The 19,448-nt window shown below is 39.7% G+C and overlaps 1 protein-coding gene across 1 annotated transcript; it reads right to left on the bottom strand.

The window, feature by feature from the left end:
* Positions 1-8,278: 8,278 nt before the first annotated feature.
* On the bottom strand, positions 8,279-8,851 carry LOC311187485 (ferritin heavy chain-like; the record flags this gene model as incomplete). The annotated part of the gene is made up of 1 exon (XM_084258894.1): positions 8,279-8,851. One exon carries the CDS (start codon positions 8,849-8,851, stop codon positions 8,279-8,281), a length of 573 nt encoding a protein of 190 aa, XP_084115020.1.
* Positions 8,852-19,448: the final 10,597 nt, after the last annotated feature.

Genomic DNA, 19,448 nt, shown 5'->3' with positions numbered 1-19,448 from the left:
AATGGTGCATTTATGGTGTATGTCCTCCTGGGTCAATTTAATCAGTTTAAGCAGATTGAAAATGCACAGTGATGAAAGTTGCCACTTCTGGTTGACGTGGTCTAAGTAGTTGCTGTAAAACATCTTGTCGGTGAAAAATGCATAGAAGTGATTATACAATTAAGTCATGTCAGGGCCTCTTCTAGACCAGTGTTGTCCAGTAGGAATTGCAGTGGTGATGGAAATGTTTGATATTTTCACTGTCCAGCATGGAAGCCACTGGCCACCTGGGACTCTTAACACTTGAAATTTAGCTAGTGAGACTGAGAAGTTAAACTTATCTTTTGAAACATTTCAATTCATTGAAATCTAAAGGGCTGCATGTGGCCACCATATTGGAGGACCCTGGTCTAGACTCATTTGCCATAATCAAAGGCACCAATGCTCTGTTTTTGGACCAACTTGAATTTGAATCCTACCTCTGTCACCACCATGAGACTTTTGGCAGTTACTTCTCTCACCCTCGCGTGGTCATCTGGGGAAAGTCTTCATGTGAGAGCTGTATCAAATGAATCCACTCAAGCCACCTCTCAGCATCTGCCAGTCATTGATGTTTAAGTAATGTTTTCCTCCCTAGACTTACTTGTTTATCTTGCAATTGTGTGACCCCAAGTAAGGACTGGGTGGGAGGATGCAGATGCAATTGTGTGACCCCAAGTAAGGACTGGGTGGGAGGATGCGGATGATTTAGTGAAACTACCCTCTGGACTGGGTGGGAGGATGCGGATGATTTAGTGAAACTACCCTCTAGATTCTAGTAACATCTCCCAGGACCGGGCTGTGGAGAGCAACACCCGCACTGCAGCTCAGTAGCAGGATTTCTTCCCTAGTTCAGACGTCAAAGAAACAGTTATGCCCATGTTGCCCAGAAGAAACATGTCCCAGCACCAGCCCAGCTCTTCTGTCCTCTTTGTTTCTTGCCAGTTTACACATTTATCATCAGGGAATAGGATGCATAATTTATTGCTTCCCTCCATGAATTACTTTTTGCAGTTTTTCCTTTTATGTATGAATATTATCCATATTGATGATAATGGTACTGAAACGTAGTGAAGTTCTCATTTTTTTTTTTTACTTTTGTGTGTTTGCAGTATGCCTGAGGTGTTACCAGAAACCTTGATTAATTTGCAGTGTGTAGGAGGGAGTTCTTTTTTAAAAAAAAGGTTTATTTTTGTATGCATATAAGAACTGGGGTATAGGCCAGAGGTGTGGAATGGGGGGTATGAGAGGATTCACCAGAGACAGAGTGGGGAGCAGAACAGGTAGATCTACTGAAATCTCCAGCTGAGGGAAACAGCAGGCAAGACAGGAGAGGTCTGCTGCGCCATGTGGGTAGCTCCCTGGCCAGTAATTGAATTTATGATGCAGTGGCTGGGGATAGCTTGATAGCACTGAGACTTTAACCCCTGCACCACCAGGGAGGACCTGTAAGATGGAATTCTTATTTACAACAGATATGACCTGAATTGTGTCCCCTGAGTTATAGGTTCAAGTTCTATCCCTTACAACTTCAGAATTTGACTGTATATGGAGAGAGACACTTTAAAGATGCAACTTAAAAGAGATGACATGAGGGTGTGCCTCAGTTCAGTACAATTGATGTCCTTCTACGACACCAGATTAGGACACAGACAACACACAGAGGAAAGGCCCCCGGCAGACAAAGGAAAAGGTGGCCTCCTACGAACCACAGAAGGGGTTTCAGGAAGAAACAAGCCCTGCTGGAACTCTGATCTTGGACTTCCAGCCAGAGATCTGTGTGACCTACATTTCTATTGATTCAACCTCCCGGTCTGCCGTGTGCGTTAGGGCAGCCCCAGCAACCCCATACAGCCACACTTCTTCCATGAGACTTCAATTTTTATGTAATTGGCTTGATACATCTTATCAGCTACCCCAACTCTATTGCTACTGTTAATATAAAATTGTTCTGGTGGTTGAAGTTGATTGCACACTTCTGTGTGAGCCAGTAATGTGAGGCAAGTCTTTGAAAAGGTCGCACAATTGTTATGAGATTGCACCATAGACGTGCTATGTCTCAAGTATAGGAAACCAAGGCCCTCCCCCACCTTCACTATTGCCCTGGTAGACCACATGTGTGCTAGGACACCTTTCTCTAGTATTTGTGTCCCTTTTTAAAGGGGTGGAAAATCTCATGCATTGTGCAACCAGAAAGTGCGGAGAACTGAGTGCTACATGCATAGTGTATATGTCACGCCTCTCATACCACTGCTGACTGGCAGTCTTAGAAGAAATATTTATACTGTGCATTGCCAGCACCCACTGAATCTCTTTTACTATTAGCTGAAGATGATCTAGTGAGGAGAATAGGACAGAGATTGCTTGCATCTTGTTAAAATTTAAGCTGGAGACTTTTTTTTTTTTTTGCAAAGTGGCACATTATATATAAGATGAAATCTCTTAATTTAGATAAAATATTGGAAGGTGTTAAGATTTGAATTCAGGACACTGAATGAAGACAATTAAGTTGGGGGTGGGAATAGGCATAAGGGGCAAAGTCACTCTGAAGCTCCCAAGGTATCCCTTATGACCACTGTGAAAATTGACTGTTAAAAAATAATGCTTATATACTGTGAATGAGCATAAAAGCAAAGTGCAAGAACCTATGTATTACAGTAATATTTAAAGGTGTTATATATCTATATATGTTCTATATACACTAAACAGGTGTTTATGAGGATATGCAGACATTCCCTAGAACTTTACTATTAGAAAGTAGAGAATATTTGGAAACTAGCACAGAAATAAACCCACACATACATGGTTAGCTTACAACAAAGGTACCAAGAATATAGAATGGAGAAAGGACAGTTTCTTCAATAAGTGATGTTGGAAAAAATGGGCCATCATTTTACGCTGCCACAAAAATTAATTTAGAATGGATTAAAGATTTGATCTGCAACCATAAAATTCCAGGAAGAAAACATAGATGTACATCAAGCTTGTGCAGATAATTTTATCCATCTCAAAAACAAAGGCAGTAAATGCAAAAATAAACAAGTGTTACTATATCCAACTAAAAGTTTCTGTGCAGCAGAGGAAAATTCAGGGTAAAAGGCAGCCTACCAAATGTGACAAAATACTTGCCAATCATGCAGCTCATTAAGGGATTAATATCCAAACTGCATTAAGAACTCATACAACTCAATAGCAAAAAAAAAAAAAAAAAAACAACAATCCAATTAAAAACTGGGCACAGGATCTTAACTGATATTACTCCAAAGAGGACATACAGATGGCCAGCGGGCACATAAAAAGGTAGTCAACATCATTATCCATCATGGAAATGCAAATCAAACCACGATGTATTATCACCTCATGCCAGTCAGAATAGCTAGCATCACAACGACAAGAAATGGCAAGTTTTGTCAAAGCTGTGGAGAAAAGGGAACCTTATGCACTGCTAGTTGGAATGTAAGTTGGTATAGCCACTATGAAAAACAGTATGGAGAGCCTCCATAAATTGAAAATAAAGCTATGTGACCCAGCACTTCAACTTCTAGGTACTTATCCGAATACAAAAATTCTAACTTGAAAAGATATCTGTGCCCTCCTGTTCATTGCTGTTATTTGCAATAGCAAGATATGGAAACAATCCAGGTGTCCATCAATGGAGAAATGAATAAAGAAAATGTGGTATGTGTAAATAGAGTGGTGTATTATTCACCCATGAAAAAGATGAAGCTCTTGTCATTTTCAACTGTGGGGATGGAGCGGAGAGTGTTATGCTATGTGAAACAGGTCAGACAGAGGAAGGCAAATATGGTCTCACGATTATGTGAAATCTTAAATGAAAAAAGCCCCCCAAAACAAAAGCTTATAGGTACTGGTGATTGCCAGAGTTGGAGGTGGGGGTAGAGAAAATGGGTGACAAGTAGAAAAGGTACAAACTCCCAGTTATAAATGAATGTTATGTGGTGTATTGTGCGGCTTGGTGACTGTAGCTACTCATGCTCTGCTGTGTATCTGAAAGTTTCCGAGAAATATTGGAATGCCGGCCAGTCCGGGTTCCCTTGGCCAATGAAATGAAACAGAGTGTGAGAAGGAAAGCTGTTTAATTTGTCAAGAAATTGACGGTCAGCGGCAGACTAGTGTCTGACAGACCACCTTCCTTCTGTTTAGCAGAGTGCAGAGGCTTTTATTTAGAATTAAAAGGGAGCGGAAGGGAGAGTGGGCGAAGGTCAGTATTGTCCATTCTTGTTCTCTGGTTGACACCAACCAGCTTGCTTTCTCCATCTGTGACTCAGCAGTTCTGATGTTATCTTTGTAGTGAGCCTCTTTGCCCTTGGAATGTAAAAAAACAGGATTTACTAAGCCTAGAGGAAAGTCGTCTGTTGAAACAGAGAAAGACACATACTTAGTTGCTGCACCAAAAACAGATGTTGAAAGTTCTCTTCATGAGAAAAAAATGTAATCGTGCGGTGATGGATATTAACTAGACTTAGTGTAGTGATCATTTCACAATATATACAGCTAGCAAATCATTATGCTGTACAGCTGTCAGTCGTATTTCAATAAAACAATGGAAACTGGAAAGAGATCAGAAGTTTCTAGGGTTTGAGAGGGAAGGAGGGAAGAACAGGTGGCGTTAGAAGACGTTTAGGGCTATGAAATCACTCTGTGTGATCCTATAATGGTGAATAGGTGTCATCATACGTTTGTCCAAACCCATAGAATGCACACCAGTGCGCATGAGCCTTACTGTAAACTTTGACCTTTGGGTGGTGATGTGATGATGAATCAATGTAGGTTTATCGGTTGTAACAAATCTGCCACTCTGGTGCCGGTTGTGGATAGTAGGGTAAGCTATGCATCTGTGGGAAACCTCTGTGCCTTTCTCTCAATTTTACTGTGAGGCCAGAACTGCAAAACATAAAGTCTTTGACAGATTTTTACAAAACCAACAGATGGTGGACTGGATTTCTTGCCGGTCATAGTCCCACAATCCATGGGTACGTTAAACCAATTTGCGATGGAAGAAAATGGGTCAAGTTGTGTTGGTATGTTTCTGTGTGTGCACCTTCAAATGAAATGAAGGTTTCCAAGTTCCCCGAGATATTTGCCAATCCAGTAACTGTTGTTGAAGATAGAATAAGTTTTTATAGTGTTCGGTCCAGTACCTACATGAGGGTACAACAGACTCACTTTATTTTATTTGTTTTTATTTTAACATTCATCATTTTTTACATTTTTTAGACAATATTTGCTTCCCCGCACCCCCTCAGATTGAGTCCCCATAGAATTTCCTTCCCCAGGGCACCTGTGCACCATCACTTCAGTCTTATTTGGTTCCCCTCTATTCCTGCTATAAGTGAAACAATCCGTTATTTTTCTTTTTCCTTCTGACTTATTTCACTGAGCATACTTCCTTCTACCTCCATCCACGTTGCTGTGAAAGGCATGAGTTTCTTTTTGATTGTTGAATAATATTCCACTGTGTATATATACCACATCTTCTTGATCCAGTCATCTATTTTTGGGCATTTGGATTGTTTCCAGGTTTCACCTATTGTAAATAGTGCTGCAATAAACATAGGTGTACAGGTGCTCTTTTGAATCACTATTTTTGTGTTCTTTAAGTAGATCCCTAGTAGTGGAATTGCCGGATCGTATGGTAGCTCCATTTTTAGTAGATTGAGGAACCTCCAGACAGCTTTCCACAGTGGCACTCCCACCAGCAATGTAGGAGAGTTCCTTTTTCACCGCATCCTCGCTAGCATTTGTTGTTGCTTGTTTTTTGATATGTGCCGTTCTTGCAGGTGTAAGGTGGTATCTCAGTGTGGTTTTGATGTGCATTTCCCTGATTATAAGTGATGTTGAACATTTTTTCATGTGCCTGTTGGCCATTTGCATTTCCTCTTTGGAGAAATGTCTTTTGAGTTCCTCTGCCCATTTCTTGACTGGATTGTTTATTTTGTTTTTGTTGAGCCATGTGAGTTTTGACTCACTTTAAATGCATGCAACACTATTCATTTCCAGCCCTCCAGGTGATTGGTAGTTGCAGTCATGTTTGACAGCCAGGATGCCAGAGTGCTTCTCAAATTCTAATGTGTTTATTCATCCCCTGGCTTCTCGTTGAAATGTACATTCTGATTCAGTAGACCTGGGTGAGGCTTAAGCCTGGTGTGTTTCTGGGCCTCCCTGGTGGCACAAGGGGTTAAGACATAACCTATGAAGCTGTTGCAGCCACTGCAGCACGAGTCGGATCCCTGGCCAGGGAGCTACCCACCTGGTGCAGCAGACCTCTCCTGTCTCGCCCACTGCTCCCCTCAGCCGTGTATTTCAGTCAATCTGCCTGTTCTGTTCCCTTCTCTCTCTGGTGAATCCTCTCACCCCCACACCTTTGGCCTGTATCCCAGTTCTTGTATGCATAAATAAATAAATCTTCAAATTAAAAAAAAAAAGACTAGTGTGTTTCAAACAAACTGAGGCGAGGCTGCTGGTTCGCATAATACACTTTGATTATGGAGGATGTGTGCCTGCTGGCTTGAATTGTCTGGGATGTCAAACTCCTGCCCCAGAGACTGGTGGAATTGGCCTGGGTTGTGTCCAGGCCATCCAGAGTTTTAAAACTCTGCAGGTGATTCTAACATACAGCCAAGCTTAAGAACTGCCATGGCAAAGTGCATGGTGATTTAGCAATTTAAATTGTTTTCTCAATCACCCTAGTGTGGTCCCTTTTTCCATCCCCAACTTCTGGCTCATCCTCCTGTTCATCTTTTTGCTCTAGTCCCCCTCTGACAAGTAGGAGGTCATTCATAACAGAAAGTGGAGGCTCAGGTAACCAGGGTTTGGGAAGAATAAGCAAAAAGTGTTTTAGGGAAGGACCTGGAAGAAAAGCTTGTTGAAACACATGGAGTTGGGGGTGACTTACCAGTTAAAATTGTCATGAGAGAACTAGCCTTGAGTTTGAGGCATTCAAACAGCAATCAACCCTTCTGAATCTTGACAGCACCTGACAACCACGCAGCTACAAAGGATTTTCTCTTTTCGGTTAGCAGGGTGACAGGGTTGGTAGAAATGCAAGACACCTCTTAGTGGCAAATTATAGATAAAAAATATTTTTCCTAATTATATTTTCCAACCCTTCTCAATGGGATTATTTTTTTTTTTGTACTGTGTTGCTTGATGATAAAATACGGTACAGCTGGAGTAAATATACATTGATGTAAGTACAGTCTGCCTGGTATTGGTGACCACAGGAAGTCACCTCTTGTCTATGGCAAAGCGCACCCTACATTCACTGTCACCCTGGGAGAGCTTGCAGAGGGGCACTGACATTCTACTACTTTGAAGGCCCCCAGCTTGCTACCCATAATTAACCATTGTTATTTGAGTTGAAGTGAAGACCACCTTTATTTGAACCCTGCTCAATCCCACTTTCACTTCTTCCCCAGCAGCAGTGACTGATGAATTCTAGACAATGTTTGTTTTTTATATGTTTACTGTTCATATATATGCACTGATCCTCAGCTAAACTAGCACCACAAACCACCCACCTACCCATTGTAAGGGGAATTTTATTTTTTTTTATACATTTTATTTTATTTTTTTTAAGATTTATTTATTTATACAAGCACTGGGTACAGTCAGAAGCGCGGGAGGGTGAGAGAATTCAGCAGAGCCAGAGCGGGGAAGAGAACAGGCAGACTGACGAAGCACACTGCTGAGGGGAGCAGCGGGCGGCAGGAGAGGTCTGCGCGCCATGTGGGACCCTCCTCTGGTGGCCGGGGAGCAGCCGGGGATCGAACCGGCGCTGCAGAGGCCGCGGGCAGCTTCGCAACCCAGCGCTCAACCGCTGCGCCATCGGGGAGGCCCTGTAAGGGGAATTTTAATTTTGTAATTTCCAGGGTCCCATGGGATACCTTCTCCCTCCATCCCTGGAGACCCCGAGCTGCAAGAGGATGGGCCATGGGCAGGTGGAAAGACTTCCGGATACTGGTTTAAAACTTAAAAAGTGAGGGTTTTGTGCACGCGAATAAACCAGACCTTTTTTTTTGTTGTTGTTGCAATCAATAACTTTACAGAAAGAAACGGTAGAACTGGAAGAAACTACTGAAAGAAAGGGTAAAACTGGAAATTACTGAAAGAAACTGTAAAACTGGGAAGAAACCACTGAAACGAATGTATTGCAAAGGCAGTACTGCCATGTGAATGCAAACTGGGTAAGGAGGGGAAGGCACCGCGCCCCCCCCCCCCCTGCCATGGGCAAGACAGTTCAGTCTAAGTCCATGGAGCTTTCACCCAGGGTGAGCTTGTCAAAGAGGTACTCTGCCAGGCCGTCTTCGGGGGCCCCGATGTCGCGCAGGTTGGTGAGATGGTCCCCCAGCTCTTTGATGGAGTCGACTTGCTCGCGCAGGTAGTGGGTGTGCAGGAAGTCGCAGAGCTCGGCGTCCCTGAAGTAGGTGGCCATCTGGTGCAGGTCGAGCAGGCTCTGGTTGACGCGCTTCTTGAGGCGCAGGGCGCACTTGAAGGCCAGGAGGCTGCTCTCCCAGTTGTCGTGCTCAGGCTTCCTGATGTCGCGGAAGCGGAGGCGCGCCCCGCGCAGGCTCTGCAGGTGCATCAGCTTCTTGGCGCGCCGCTTGGCCTCGCGGGCCTGCTGCCGGAAGTACTGGGCGAAGTGTTTCAAGGCCACGTCGTCGCGGCTGAAGTAGAAGGCCATGGACAGGAACGAGTACGAGGTGTGCAGCTCCACGTTGATGTGCAGGTTGATGGCGGCCTCGCACTGGGGCTGGTAGTTCTGGCGCACGCGTGGCCCTGCAGGGCCGGCCGGGTCTGGGGCCGCGGCCATGAAGGTGGTGATGAAGGCCACGCACGAGCGGTTCTGGTGGTTAGTTGGTGCTGGCCGCGCACAGAAGGCTGCTGAGGCGTGCTGGCGGCTTCCGGATGGGAGCGGAAGTGACGTATGTACGTGTGGGGGCTTCCGGTACGTGGTGGGGTCAGGGATCCCTCACGTGATGTAAGTGGGGTGAGCGGGGGAGGCAGAGGAGAGGGGGCAGGCATGTGGGCACTATGTCCTGGGATCCCGCAGAGCCAGGGTGGGGTGTTGTGACTGCTCTGTGTGCCTGGCATCGGCTAAGGTTTACATTTTGTAATGACATTTCCATTTTCCAATGACTAGTGATGTTGAGAATCTTTCATGAACCTATTGTCCTTTCTTGTTTCTTTGGAGAAATATCTATTAAGGTTCTTTGCCCATCTTCCAATTGGGTTGATTTTTTTTTCTTTGCTATTTTGTTATGTAAGTACTTTACATATTTTGGATATTAACCCTGATCAGATTCTTGGTTTGTAAATAGTTTTCCTCATTCTTTAGGTTGTCTTGGCACAATCTTCATGGTTTCTTATGTCCTACACAAATTTTTGGTTTGCTCTAGTCTCATCTTTTTTTGTTTGTTTGTTTTGATTCTTGTGCTTTAGATTCATATCCAAATAGTGGTTACTAGACACATCCTAAGAAGCTTTATTCTGTGTTTTCTTCTAGTAATTTCAAGGTTTCAAGTTTTATATTTATGTATTTGAGTTAATTTTTGTGAGTGGTAGGACAAGGATCTAGTTCCATTCTGTTGTGAATATCCATTTAATCCCATGCCACCTACTGAAGAGATTATCTTTTCTCCATGGAATGTTCTTAGCTGTCTTATCAAATATAAGTTGACCATACATGCTTGAGTTTATTTCTGGCTCTCAATTCTATTCCATTGTTGTTGTGTCTATTTTTATTCCAGTACTATATTGTTTTGATTACTGTAGTTTTACAGTGTATCTTGACATCAGTAAGTGTGATACCTCATGCTTTGTTTTTGTTTCTCAGAATTTCTTTGACTATTTGGGTTCTTTTGTGGTTCCATATAAATTTTAAGAATGTTTTTTCAACTTCTATAATAATACTTTAGGAATCTTCATAAGAATTGTATTGCATCTATAGATGGCTTCTGGTAGTATTGTCATTTTATTGATATTAGTTTTTCTAATTATTGAACACAGGATACTTTTCCATTTATTTGTGTTGTCTTTGATTCCTTTCATCAGCGCCTTACAGTTTTCAGTGTAAAGATCTCCCACCTCATTAGTTAAATTTCCTCCTAGAATTTTTTATTCATTTTTCTGTTTCAGAAATACCATTGTTGCTGTACAAAAATAGACAGCATAAATGAAAACACAGGATGGGAAAAACAGGTGGTCAGATAGTCAGTTTTCTAGATCAAGCAGGGTTCTCTGAAACCAAGGAACTTGGGTCTGGGGCAGCCTGGCTCTTGATCTGATCTTATCCAGGCAATGTGTTAATTGAAGCTAACCATGTCTGAGTAATCAAAAGCTTAATGTCAGGTGCTTGCATTACTATTTAAAAAAAAACAACAACTGTCAGACACTTAAATTACAATCCACCTTGTGATACTGAGGCATTAGGGTGAGCAGTGAGAATATTAATAACCTGCAATATTGTAGTCAGGGGAGCTGTCTCGGGTTTCGACCTACCACAGTCAGTCAATATGATAGAATGCTGCCCTGTAGTCCACAGGGGACATACTGACAGGCCTCTTGATACAGGTTAGGATCAGCTCGCAAACCCACACAGCAAATTCTGTAAAATAATATTCCAAGAATGATCTCCTGATCCACTAAGGCAGGACAGTAAGTCCATCATTCCCCATTCTTAGTCCCCATGTGGCATTCTGCCAGGTTTGCTGTATACTGGAGAGTGGGGCTATCTGGGCATGCAGCAAAGTCTCTGATATGGTGCTATATCTGTAAGGTGTCGTTCCAGGTGTGGGAGGCACAGGCATTTCTACTGGCAAACTCTTTGGTTGGGGCAATGTTCTCTGAGATGGTATCCTGTCCGGCATGGAGCCTAAAGGATTTTTCTAAACCGTGACATGGTGTTCTCTGACAGATGCTAAACCACTTATATAGAGAATTCATTTTCTTAACTTCCTGTAGCCAATGCGTGTTTTCAGTGATTTTTTTTCTATGTGTGTGTGTATTCCTGTGGTGTTCAAGTACAGTAAGTAGTTTTAACCATAGCTTCTACCCTTCAAATGCCTTGCAGACTGTGGCTTTGACCAGAATGGAAGTTAATGATCTAGGGCATCACAGGGCCTATAATGATCTACTAGAGACACAGAGTGTTCAAAAATAGATTGAGGGTTTAGGTGATATATCCACTAATAAGTTAAATTTCCTCTATCAGCAAGTCTTTAAGACAGCCTAACAATACATTGTTTTTCTAAGTAGCAGTTGGGGCTACCCAGGGAAAATTATGGATATCCATGTTTAAGGTATTCCTACTGTCTGGAGGGCTAAAAGCTCTCGAAATGCAATACAGAAGATGCTAAGGGTAATTTCCCTAAACCATGCTTGTAATTCTAATAAAGCATAAATCAATAGGGTACTTTATTTATCAATAAATAAAAAGATTTATTACTGTGTTCCATCTTGGCACAAGTTAGTATCATAAGAATCTGATGAACAGAATTGAGTCTGAATATTATAGGAATGATGCACTGGCTTGGTCCAGAGCCTTGTGTAAGCAGTCTGCATTAGATGTCATCTGCTTGGTCAAGTGGAAGGTGAGCTCTCCAGTTGGATGACTTTTTCTGATTTCAGGTCTAGAGGCCTCCTTTGGGTGAGAAAGATGGACCCAAGGAGTCCATGCCCTGTAATATAAATCCTTAAAGGTTGGCTAAGAGTATCTGACTGGGTCCTCTCCATCTCGGTTGGAGATGTCTTTTTCAGTAAACAGAGTCTCCTGGCTTTATCCCATAGTGGATCTTTCCATCTTTCAGAGTTAAAGTATTATGATGAGCTAATGACTAAGTTTTCCTTTTTATTAACCAGCTTCAACAGCTGTTTACAAAAATTAAGAGCTATATCTCCTTTGAAAAGGTTAGATTCAATGGCTACCAATGCAAAGGGCTTCTGGTGTAAGCCCTTGGGTATTTAATAAGAGCCATTTCTGTAGAAATAAAAACAAAGGTTAAGTTGGGAGCAGACCACAAATTTAGTCAGAAGTCTGAGGGCAGCCAGTGGAAAAGTTCTGGATGCATCTTGGGTTTGCCACTGGAATGCCTCTGGTGTTGCTGGATGGCATTCAGGTAAACTTTCTGAGTGTCCCACACAGCAGCATTCAGGAAGGAAATTTAAATGTGATATTTCTCTGAAGTTTGTATCAAGTTATTTCATTTTAGATTATATGGCTTAAGAAAAATGAAAGTTTTAATTTTTAATAAGTCCAAGCCAGAAGAATGGGGGAAAAACCTAGAAATGTTAGTTTGAAGAGTCATTCCAGTAAATTATCAGTTAAGATACTCATTCATTTTTTCCATTTTTATCTCATATAGGCTCATTTTGCTGTTATGCACACTATTTAAATCTCAAAGTAAATCTTTTTGGTATGACTAGCTACTGCTAAACATGTATTGCTATATATTTACAGAAAAAGTAAAAGTGAAGATAGTTTCTGTAAAAGTGAAGATAGTTTCAAAAGTGGTAAGACATTAATAGTTTATACTTTAATATTCCTAAAATAAACTGAAAATATCAATAGTATGATTTGGCAGTTCAATACTGAAATAAACATTGATAAAAAGATATAAAAATAATTTGCATGTTAACATAAGAATTCAGAGATCTAGTTTTTCATTCTATTTTAAACCAAAATTATGTCAACACAAATACTGTAGATATCTATAACTCGGACAGTAAATAGCCCAATATAAACAACATTCACGTGCCATAGTTAATTTTAGACACAAATTGATAGCTTCAAATAAATTATTTTAAACAAGAATACTTAATATATGAAAATCTTAATTTGATTATTTTTTCTTGTCATTAAATCCGAGTTTTACATGCTTGTGCACATACATTAGAAAAGTATATGTATGTACACTTATTTGTAAACACACATATGCCTAAATACTCAAAAAGGATTCAAATATTTTTTTCTCAACTCAAACATCTATTTTGTTTTAAACTTTTATACAATTATGATGTCTTTTGCTATACTTTTGTTAGCATTTGATATTATGAAAAGCATGAATTAAAATTGCATATACATTCCTAACTCAAAGCAACATTCCTAACTCAAATTCAATTTAAACAATGTTTTAAATAAAAATTATGATCATCCTTTTCATTTCCTCCAGTCCTATCTTTGCTCTGTTTAAATCTAGCTTCTCCATAAGATCTGGAAATCCTTACCCAATTCAATTTTATTATAAACCTTTATTCTAGAGTATTTGTTCGTCTTTTCTGTGAATCTGTGAATCTGAAACAAATTGGGAAATGTACCATAATAAATAAGTTCTGTAAATAACAAAAAGTGACCATAAAGATTCCATTATAATGCATTTGGCAAGGAACTATGCTTAATTTTGTGATAGACAATACATTAAAATAATAACCAGAAATACAGGTGCTATACCAGAAGTTATCTGACTTTGAGGAAGTTCATATAATTTGTAGAACACTTATATTAATAAAACATATACAAATAAGTATAAATTAAGGTTAGTATTATTTAACAGAGCATTCTATGTAGTTTTGACATAAAATAAATCTAATGGGTGTAATAGCCCTCCTTTTATAAAGGGAGAACAAATCTTACAGGAAGGTGTTTTAGGGAACCTTTGGATGAACATCTCATGGTAATTAACTATACAAGACTTTATCTAGAATTTGATGTTAGAAGTCTGTCAAAAGTATCAGAAAGGGGCCTCCCCAGTGGTGCAGCGGTTGAGCACTGGGTTGCAAAGCTGCCCGCAGCCTTTGTGGCGCCGGTTCGATCCCCGGCCGTGCAAGGGTCCCACATGACATGCAGTCCTCTCCTGCTGCGCCCGCTGCTCCCCTCAGCAGTGTACTTTGTCAGTCTGCCTGCTCTGCTCTCCCCTCTGGCTCTGGTGAATTCTCTCACCCTCCCACGCTTCTGACTGTACCCAGTGCTTGTATAAATTAAAATAAATAAATAAATAAATAATAAATCTTTAAAAAAAAGTATCAGAAGATTAGGGCACTTAAATAAGATCAGAGATTATTATGAAACAATACTTAATTTTCCATTTAAAGTGACACAGATTCCAAGTGCATATTTAGAAGATTCACATAGTTTTGAGCAAAATTTAGCTCTTAATATTGACAAGCCTAGGATTACTTAGTTAACTAAAGATCTGATGACAAAGATAATAAGAAGCATGAATTTTTTGCATTCAAAAAAGCTTTCTCCTTTTAACTGAAAGTCAAGTTATAGATACCCATTCTAATCTTTCTTTCACCACACATAAAAATTCCTTTTACAAGATTCCTTTTCCATAAGCCTCTACCATTTGTGTATTTTATAAGCTTTTACCATATTTTTCTTAATTTTATAATTTTTAATTGAAGTAACATTGGTTTACAAACTGTATGATTTAGGGGTATAGATCCACACATCTTTGGATGTATATTACCCCTCTATGCCCACCATCAGAGCACCCATAACCCTCTACCATATCCTTTTGGCCCCTTCTTTCTTCACCTCTCCTCTACCATCCCCTTCTAGTAGTCTCATTTCTGCAAATTTCTCGAGTGTTTTGCTTTAGTTTTCTCTGATCATTTATTTTGATCCTTTATATTCCACTTAGGAGTGAAATCATCCGGTATTTGTCTTTATCCCTCTAACTTCTTTTACTTGGCATAATCCTCCCCGAGTCCCATCCATGTTGCTACAAATGGCAGGATTTCATCTGTTTCTATAGCTGAGTTGTATTCCATTGTGCACTGATTCCATATCTTCTTAATCTACTCATCAGTCATTGGATACATAGGTTGTTTCTATAATTTAGCTACTGCAAATAGTACTGTAGTGAACATAGGAGTGCATATATCCCTTCAAGTCAGTGTTTTGATGTGCTTTTGGTGGATACCTGGAATGAAGTTGCTGGATTATATGGCAGATCTAATTGAATATTTTGAGGAACCTTCACACTGTTTTCCATAGGGGCTGGACCAATCTGTATTCTCATCAAAAGTGTAAAAATGTTCTTTTTTTTCCTCCACACGCTGGCCAGCACTTCTTGTGTCAGCTCTTTTTGAAATGGGCCATTCTCACGGGCCTGGGGTGCTGATTGTGGTTTTGATTTGCATTTCCTGGAGGATAAGTGATGCTGATCAATTTTTCATGTGCCTGAAGACCATGTGCATGTTTTCTTTGGAGTTGTTCTGCTCATTTTTGACTGGGTTACTAGATTTCTTTTTATTCAGATCCTGGATATTAGTCCTTTGTTGGATTATAATGTGCAAAAATTTTCTCCCACTCAGTAGGCTTCCTTTTTATTTTTTTTTAATTTTTTAAAAGATTTATTTATTTATTTATACAAGCACTGGGTACAGTCAGAAGCGCGGGAGGGTGAGAGAATTCACCAGAGCCAGAGCTGGAAACAGAACAGGCAGACTGACGAAATATACTGCTGAGGGGAGCAGCAGGCAGCAGAAGAGGTCTGCGCGCCATGTGGGACCCTTGCCCAGCGGCCGGGGATCAAACCGGTGCTGCAGAGGCTGCGGGCTGCTTCGCAGCCCAGCGCTCAACAGCTGCGCCACCAGGGAGGCCCAGTAGGCTTCCTTTTTATTTTAATAATAGTGACTTTCACTGGCAGAAACCTTTTCGTTTGATATAATCCTGTCTATTTTTGCTTTCTTTCCCTTGCTGTTGGTGTCAAGTGTTCAAAAATATCCTTGAAGCCAATGACCTGGAATGTTTTGCTTATGTTTTCTTTTATATATTTTTGAATTTCAGGTCTTGCATTCAAGGTTTTTAACCATTTTTTAGTTTTTTTGTATAGTTTGAGATAATGGTTTAGTGTCACTCTTGTACATGTGACTGTCTCGTTTTCTCACCATCATTTGTGGTGTTAGCTTTAGGTTTGTCATATGGCCTTCACTATGTTGGGAGCATGTTCCTTCGATCCCCATTTTAGTCATACTTTTATCATAAATGGATGTTGAATCTTGTCAAATATTTTCTCTGCTTCTATTGATAAGATCCATGATTTTATTGTTCCTTTTTTGATGTGGTGTATGAGTGGATGATTTGTGAATGTTGAACCATTCTTGTTCCCTGGAATAAATGTCACATGGTCATGATCTTTTTTATGCATTGTTGAATTAGTTTTGCTAAGATCTTGTTTAGGACATTTGCACCTATGGTCATTGGAGAAACTAATCTGTAGTTTTCTTTTTTTGTGATGTTCTTGTCTACTTTTGTTGTCAAGGTAACGGTCTCATAAAATATGTTTTGAAACATTCCCTCATCCTTACTTTTTTTTGAAAGTTTGAGAAGGAAATGTATTAGTTCATCTTTGAAGATTTGGTAGAACTCACTAGAGAAACCATCTGAACCCGGGCTTTAGTTTTTTGAGAGACTTTTGATCACTACCTCAATTTCCTTCCTTGTGATTGGTCTGTTCAGATTTTCCTTTTTTTCAGATTCATTTTTATAATGTTGTGTCCTATAAATTTGTACATTTCTTTTAAGTTGCCCAATTTATGGGTATAAAGATGTTCATAGTAGTCCATTATGAGCCTTATGTTTGTTGGAGCTTCTCCTCTTTTATTTATGATCGCATTATTAGAGGTTTCTCCCCTACCCAACCCTCCCCCGCTTTTTTTTTTTAATTTTTTCAAAGAGCTTTTGGTTTCATTCATTCATTTTCTTCATTCTGGGTTTTTTATTTGTTTGTTAATTTCTGCTGTGATTTGTCTATTCCCTTCCTTCTACTGACTTTTGTTATGCCTGTCTTTTTCCCCTAGTTCCTTAAGGTATAAGATTAGGTTAGAGTATTTGAAGGCTTTTTTTTTTTTTGATGTAGGTCTGTATTGTTATTTATATCCCACTTAGAGATGCTTTTGCTGCATCTCACAGCTTCTGGTAGCTCATGTTTTCATTTTTATTTCTCTGCAGGTATTTTTCAAATTCTCCTTTGATTTTCTCATTAACCCAGTAGTTATTCAGTAGCATGTTGTTTAGTCTCCACATTTTTTCCACACTTTTTGTGGTTGATTTCTAGTTTGATACCATTGCAATCAGAGAAGATCCTTGATAGGATTTTAACCTTTATGAATTTATTGACATTTGTTTTATGACCCACTATGTGGTCTATCCTCAAAAATGTTCCATGTGTACCAAAAAGGAGTGTACACCCAGCTTTTTGGGGGTGTGCAGTGCCCTATAAATGTCCAGTAGGTTCATCTGTTGCCTTTCCCAGTGGATTTGGATATATTTTCATTTTTTTCTTTACATTTTATTTCACTTGATTCTTTTGTGTATTAATATCTTCAAGGTCCTGATTTAATTTGTTCTGTTCTTCCATGGATTTCTCTTGAATACTTGCTCTTATAAACTGAGCCCTTGACATTATGAATCCATTATTTTCTTATTTATTTTTTTTTTGATTAATAAATTTTATTTTTATATTCCCCATACAATTGCAATCCCCCCATTCTGACCCCAATCCCTCCCCTCCCGCCCCCCACCCCCCAAAAAGTGTCTCTGGTTCATACTTTTTGTTGATTTTGATTTTCACTTTCTTATAGTTATTCATTTTCCTGGTCCCTTATTTAAGTATTCTAGATTCCTGCTATGAGTGAGACCATCCGGTATTTTTCTTTTTCTTTTTGGCTTATTTCGCTGAGCATGATCCCTTCCAGCGCCATCCATGTTGCTGCAAATTGCATGTGTTTATCTTTTTTGAATGCTGAGTAATATTCCATGGTATATATGTACCACATCTTCTTGATCCAGTCATCTATTTTTGGGCATTTGGGCTGTTTCCAAAGCTTAGCTATTGTAAATAGTGCTGCTATAAACATAGGGGTGCAGGTGTTCTTTGGAATTGATGTTTCTGTGTTCTTTGGGTAAATACCTAGGAGTGGAATTGCTGGATCCTGTGGAAGCTCTATGTTTAGTAGGTCCAGAAATCTCCACACAGCTCTCCACAGTGGTTGGACCAGTTTGCACTCCCACCAACAGTGCAGAAGAGTTCCTTTTTCTCCACACCCTCGCCAGCATTTGTTGTTGCTAGTTTTTTTAATATGTGCCATTCTCACTGGTGTAAGATGGTATCTCATGGTAGTTTTGATTTGCATTTCCCTGATTGCAAGTGATGCTGAACATTTTTTCATATGCCTGTTGGCCATTCGCATTTCCTCTTCAGAGAAGTTTCTTTTTAGCTCCTCTGTCCATTTTTTGACTGGATTATTTTCTTTGTTTTTGTTGAGTCTCATCAGCTCTTTGCAGATTTTTGTGATCAGTCCTTTATCATTACTGTTGTGTGCAAAAATTTTCTCCCAGTTGGTGGGGTTTCTCTTTGTTTTTGTTATTGTCTCTTTTGCTGTGCAGAAGCTCTTTAATTTGATGTAGTCCCAGCTGTTGATCTTTGCCTTCACTATCACTGCTTTGGGTGATGTGTCTGTAAAGATGTCTTTGATATGCAAATCACATAGTGTTTCACCTATATTTCCTTCTATGTATTTTATGGTTTCAGGTCTTATGTCTAGTTCTTTAATCCATTTTGAGTTGATTTTTGTATATGGTGTGAGGTAGTGGTCAAGCTTCATTCTTTTGCATGTAGCGACCCAGTTTTCCCAGCACCATTTATTGAACAAACTTTCTTTGCTCCAATGCATAGTCTTTGCTCCTTTGTCAAAGATTAGTTGACCATAAATCTGTGGGTTTATTTCTGGATTTTCTATTCGATTCCATTGGTCTGTATGTCTGTTCTTGTTCCAATACCATGCAGTTTTGATGATTATGGCTTTGTAGTAGAGTTTGAAGTCTGGGAGTGTGATGCCTCCATTCCCTTCTTTTTTTTTCGGGAGAGCTTTGGCTATTCGGGTTTTTTTGTGATTCCATATGAATTTCATCAATAATTGTTCTATTTCTTTGAAGAATGACATTGAAATTTTGATTGGAATAGCATTGAATCTGTATATTGCTTTTGGTAGGATGGCCATTTTAATAATGTTTATTCTCCCAATCCATGAGCAGGGGATGTTTTTCCATTTCTTTGTGTCTTCTTCTATTTCTTTTAACAGTGTTTTATAGTTTTCTTTGTATAGGTCCTTTACCTCTTTTGTTAGATTTATTCCCAAATATTTGATTTTTTTTGTTTCAATAATAAAAGGGATGTTTTTTTTGATTTTTTCTTCTTCAGATTTATTGTTTGTATATAGGAAGGCTACTGACTTTTGCGTGTTGATTTTGTATCCTGCCACTTTACTGAACTGATTGATTAGTTGAATTAGTTTTTCTGTGGAGTTTTTGGGGTTCTCTATGTATATTATCATATCATCTGCAAAGAGTGCTAGTTTGACTTCTTCTTTTCCTATTTGGATTCCTTGGATGTCTTTCTCTT

Source organism: Talpa europaea, assembly GCF_964194135.1.
Source record: "Talpa europaea genome assembly, chromosome: X".
Taxonomy (NCBI): Eukaryota; Metazoa; Chordata; class Mammalia; order Eulipotyphla; family Talpidae; genus Talpa; species Talpa europaea.
This window is presented reverse-complemented; position numbering and strand designations above follow the sequence as displayed.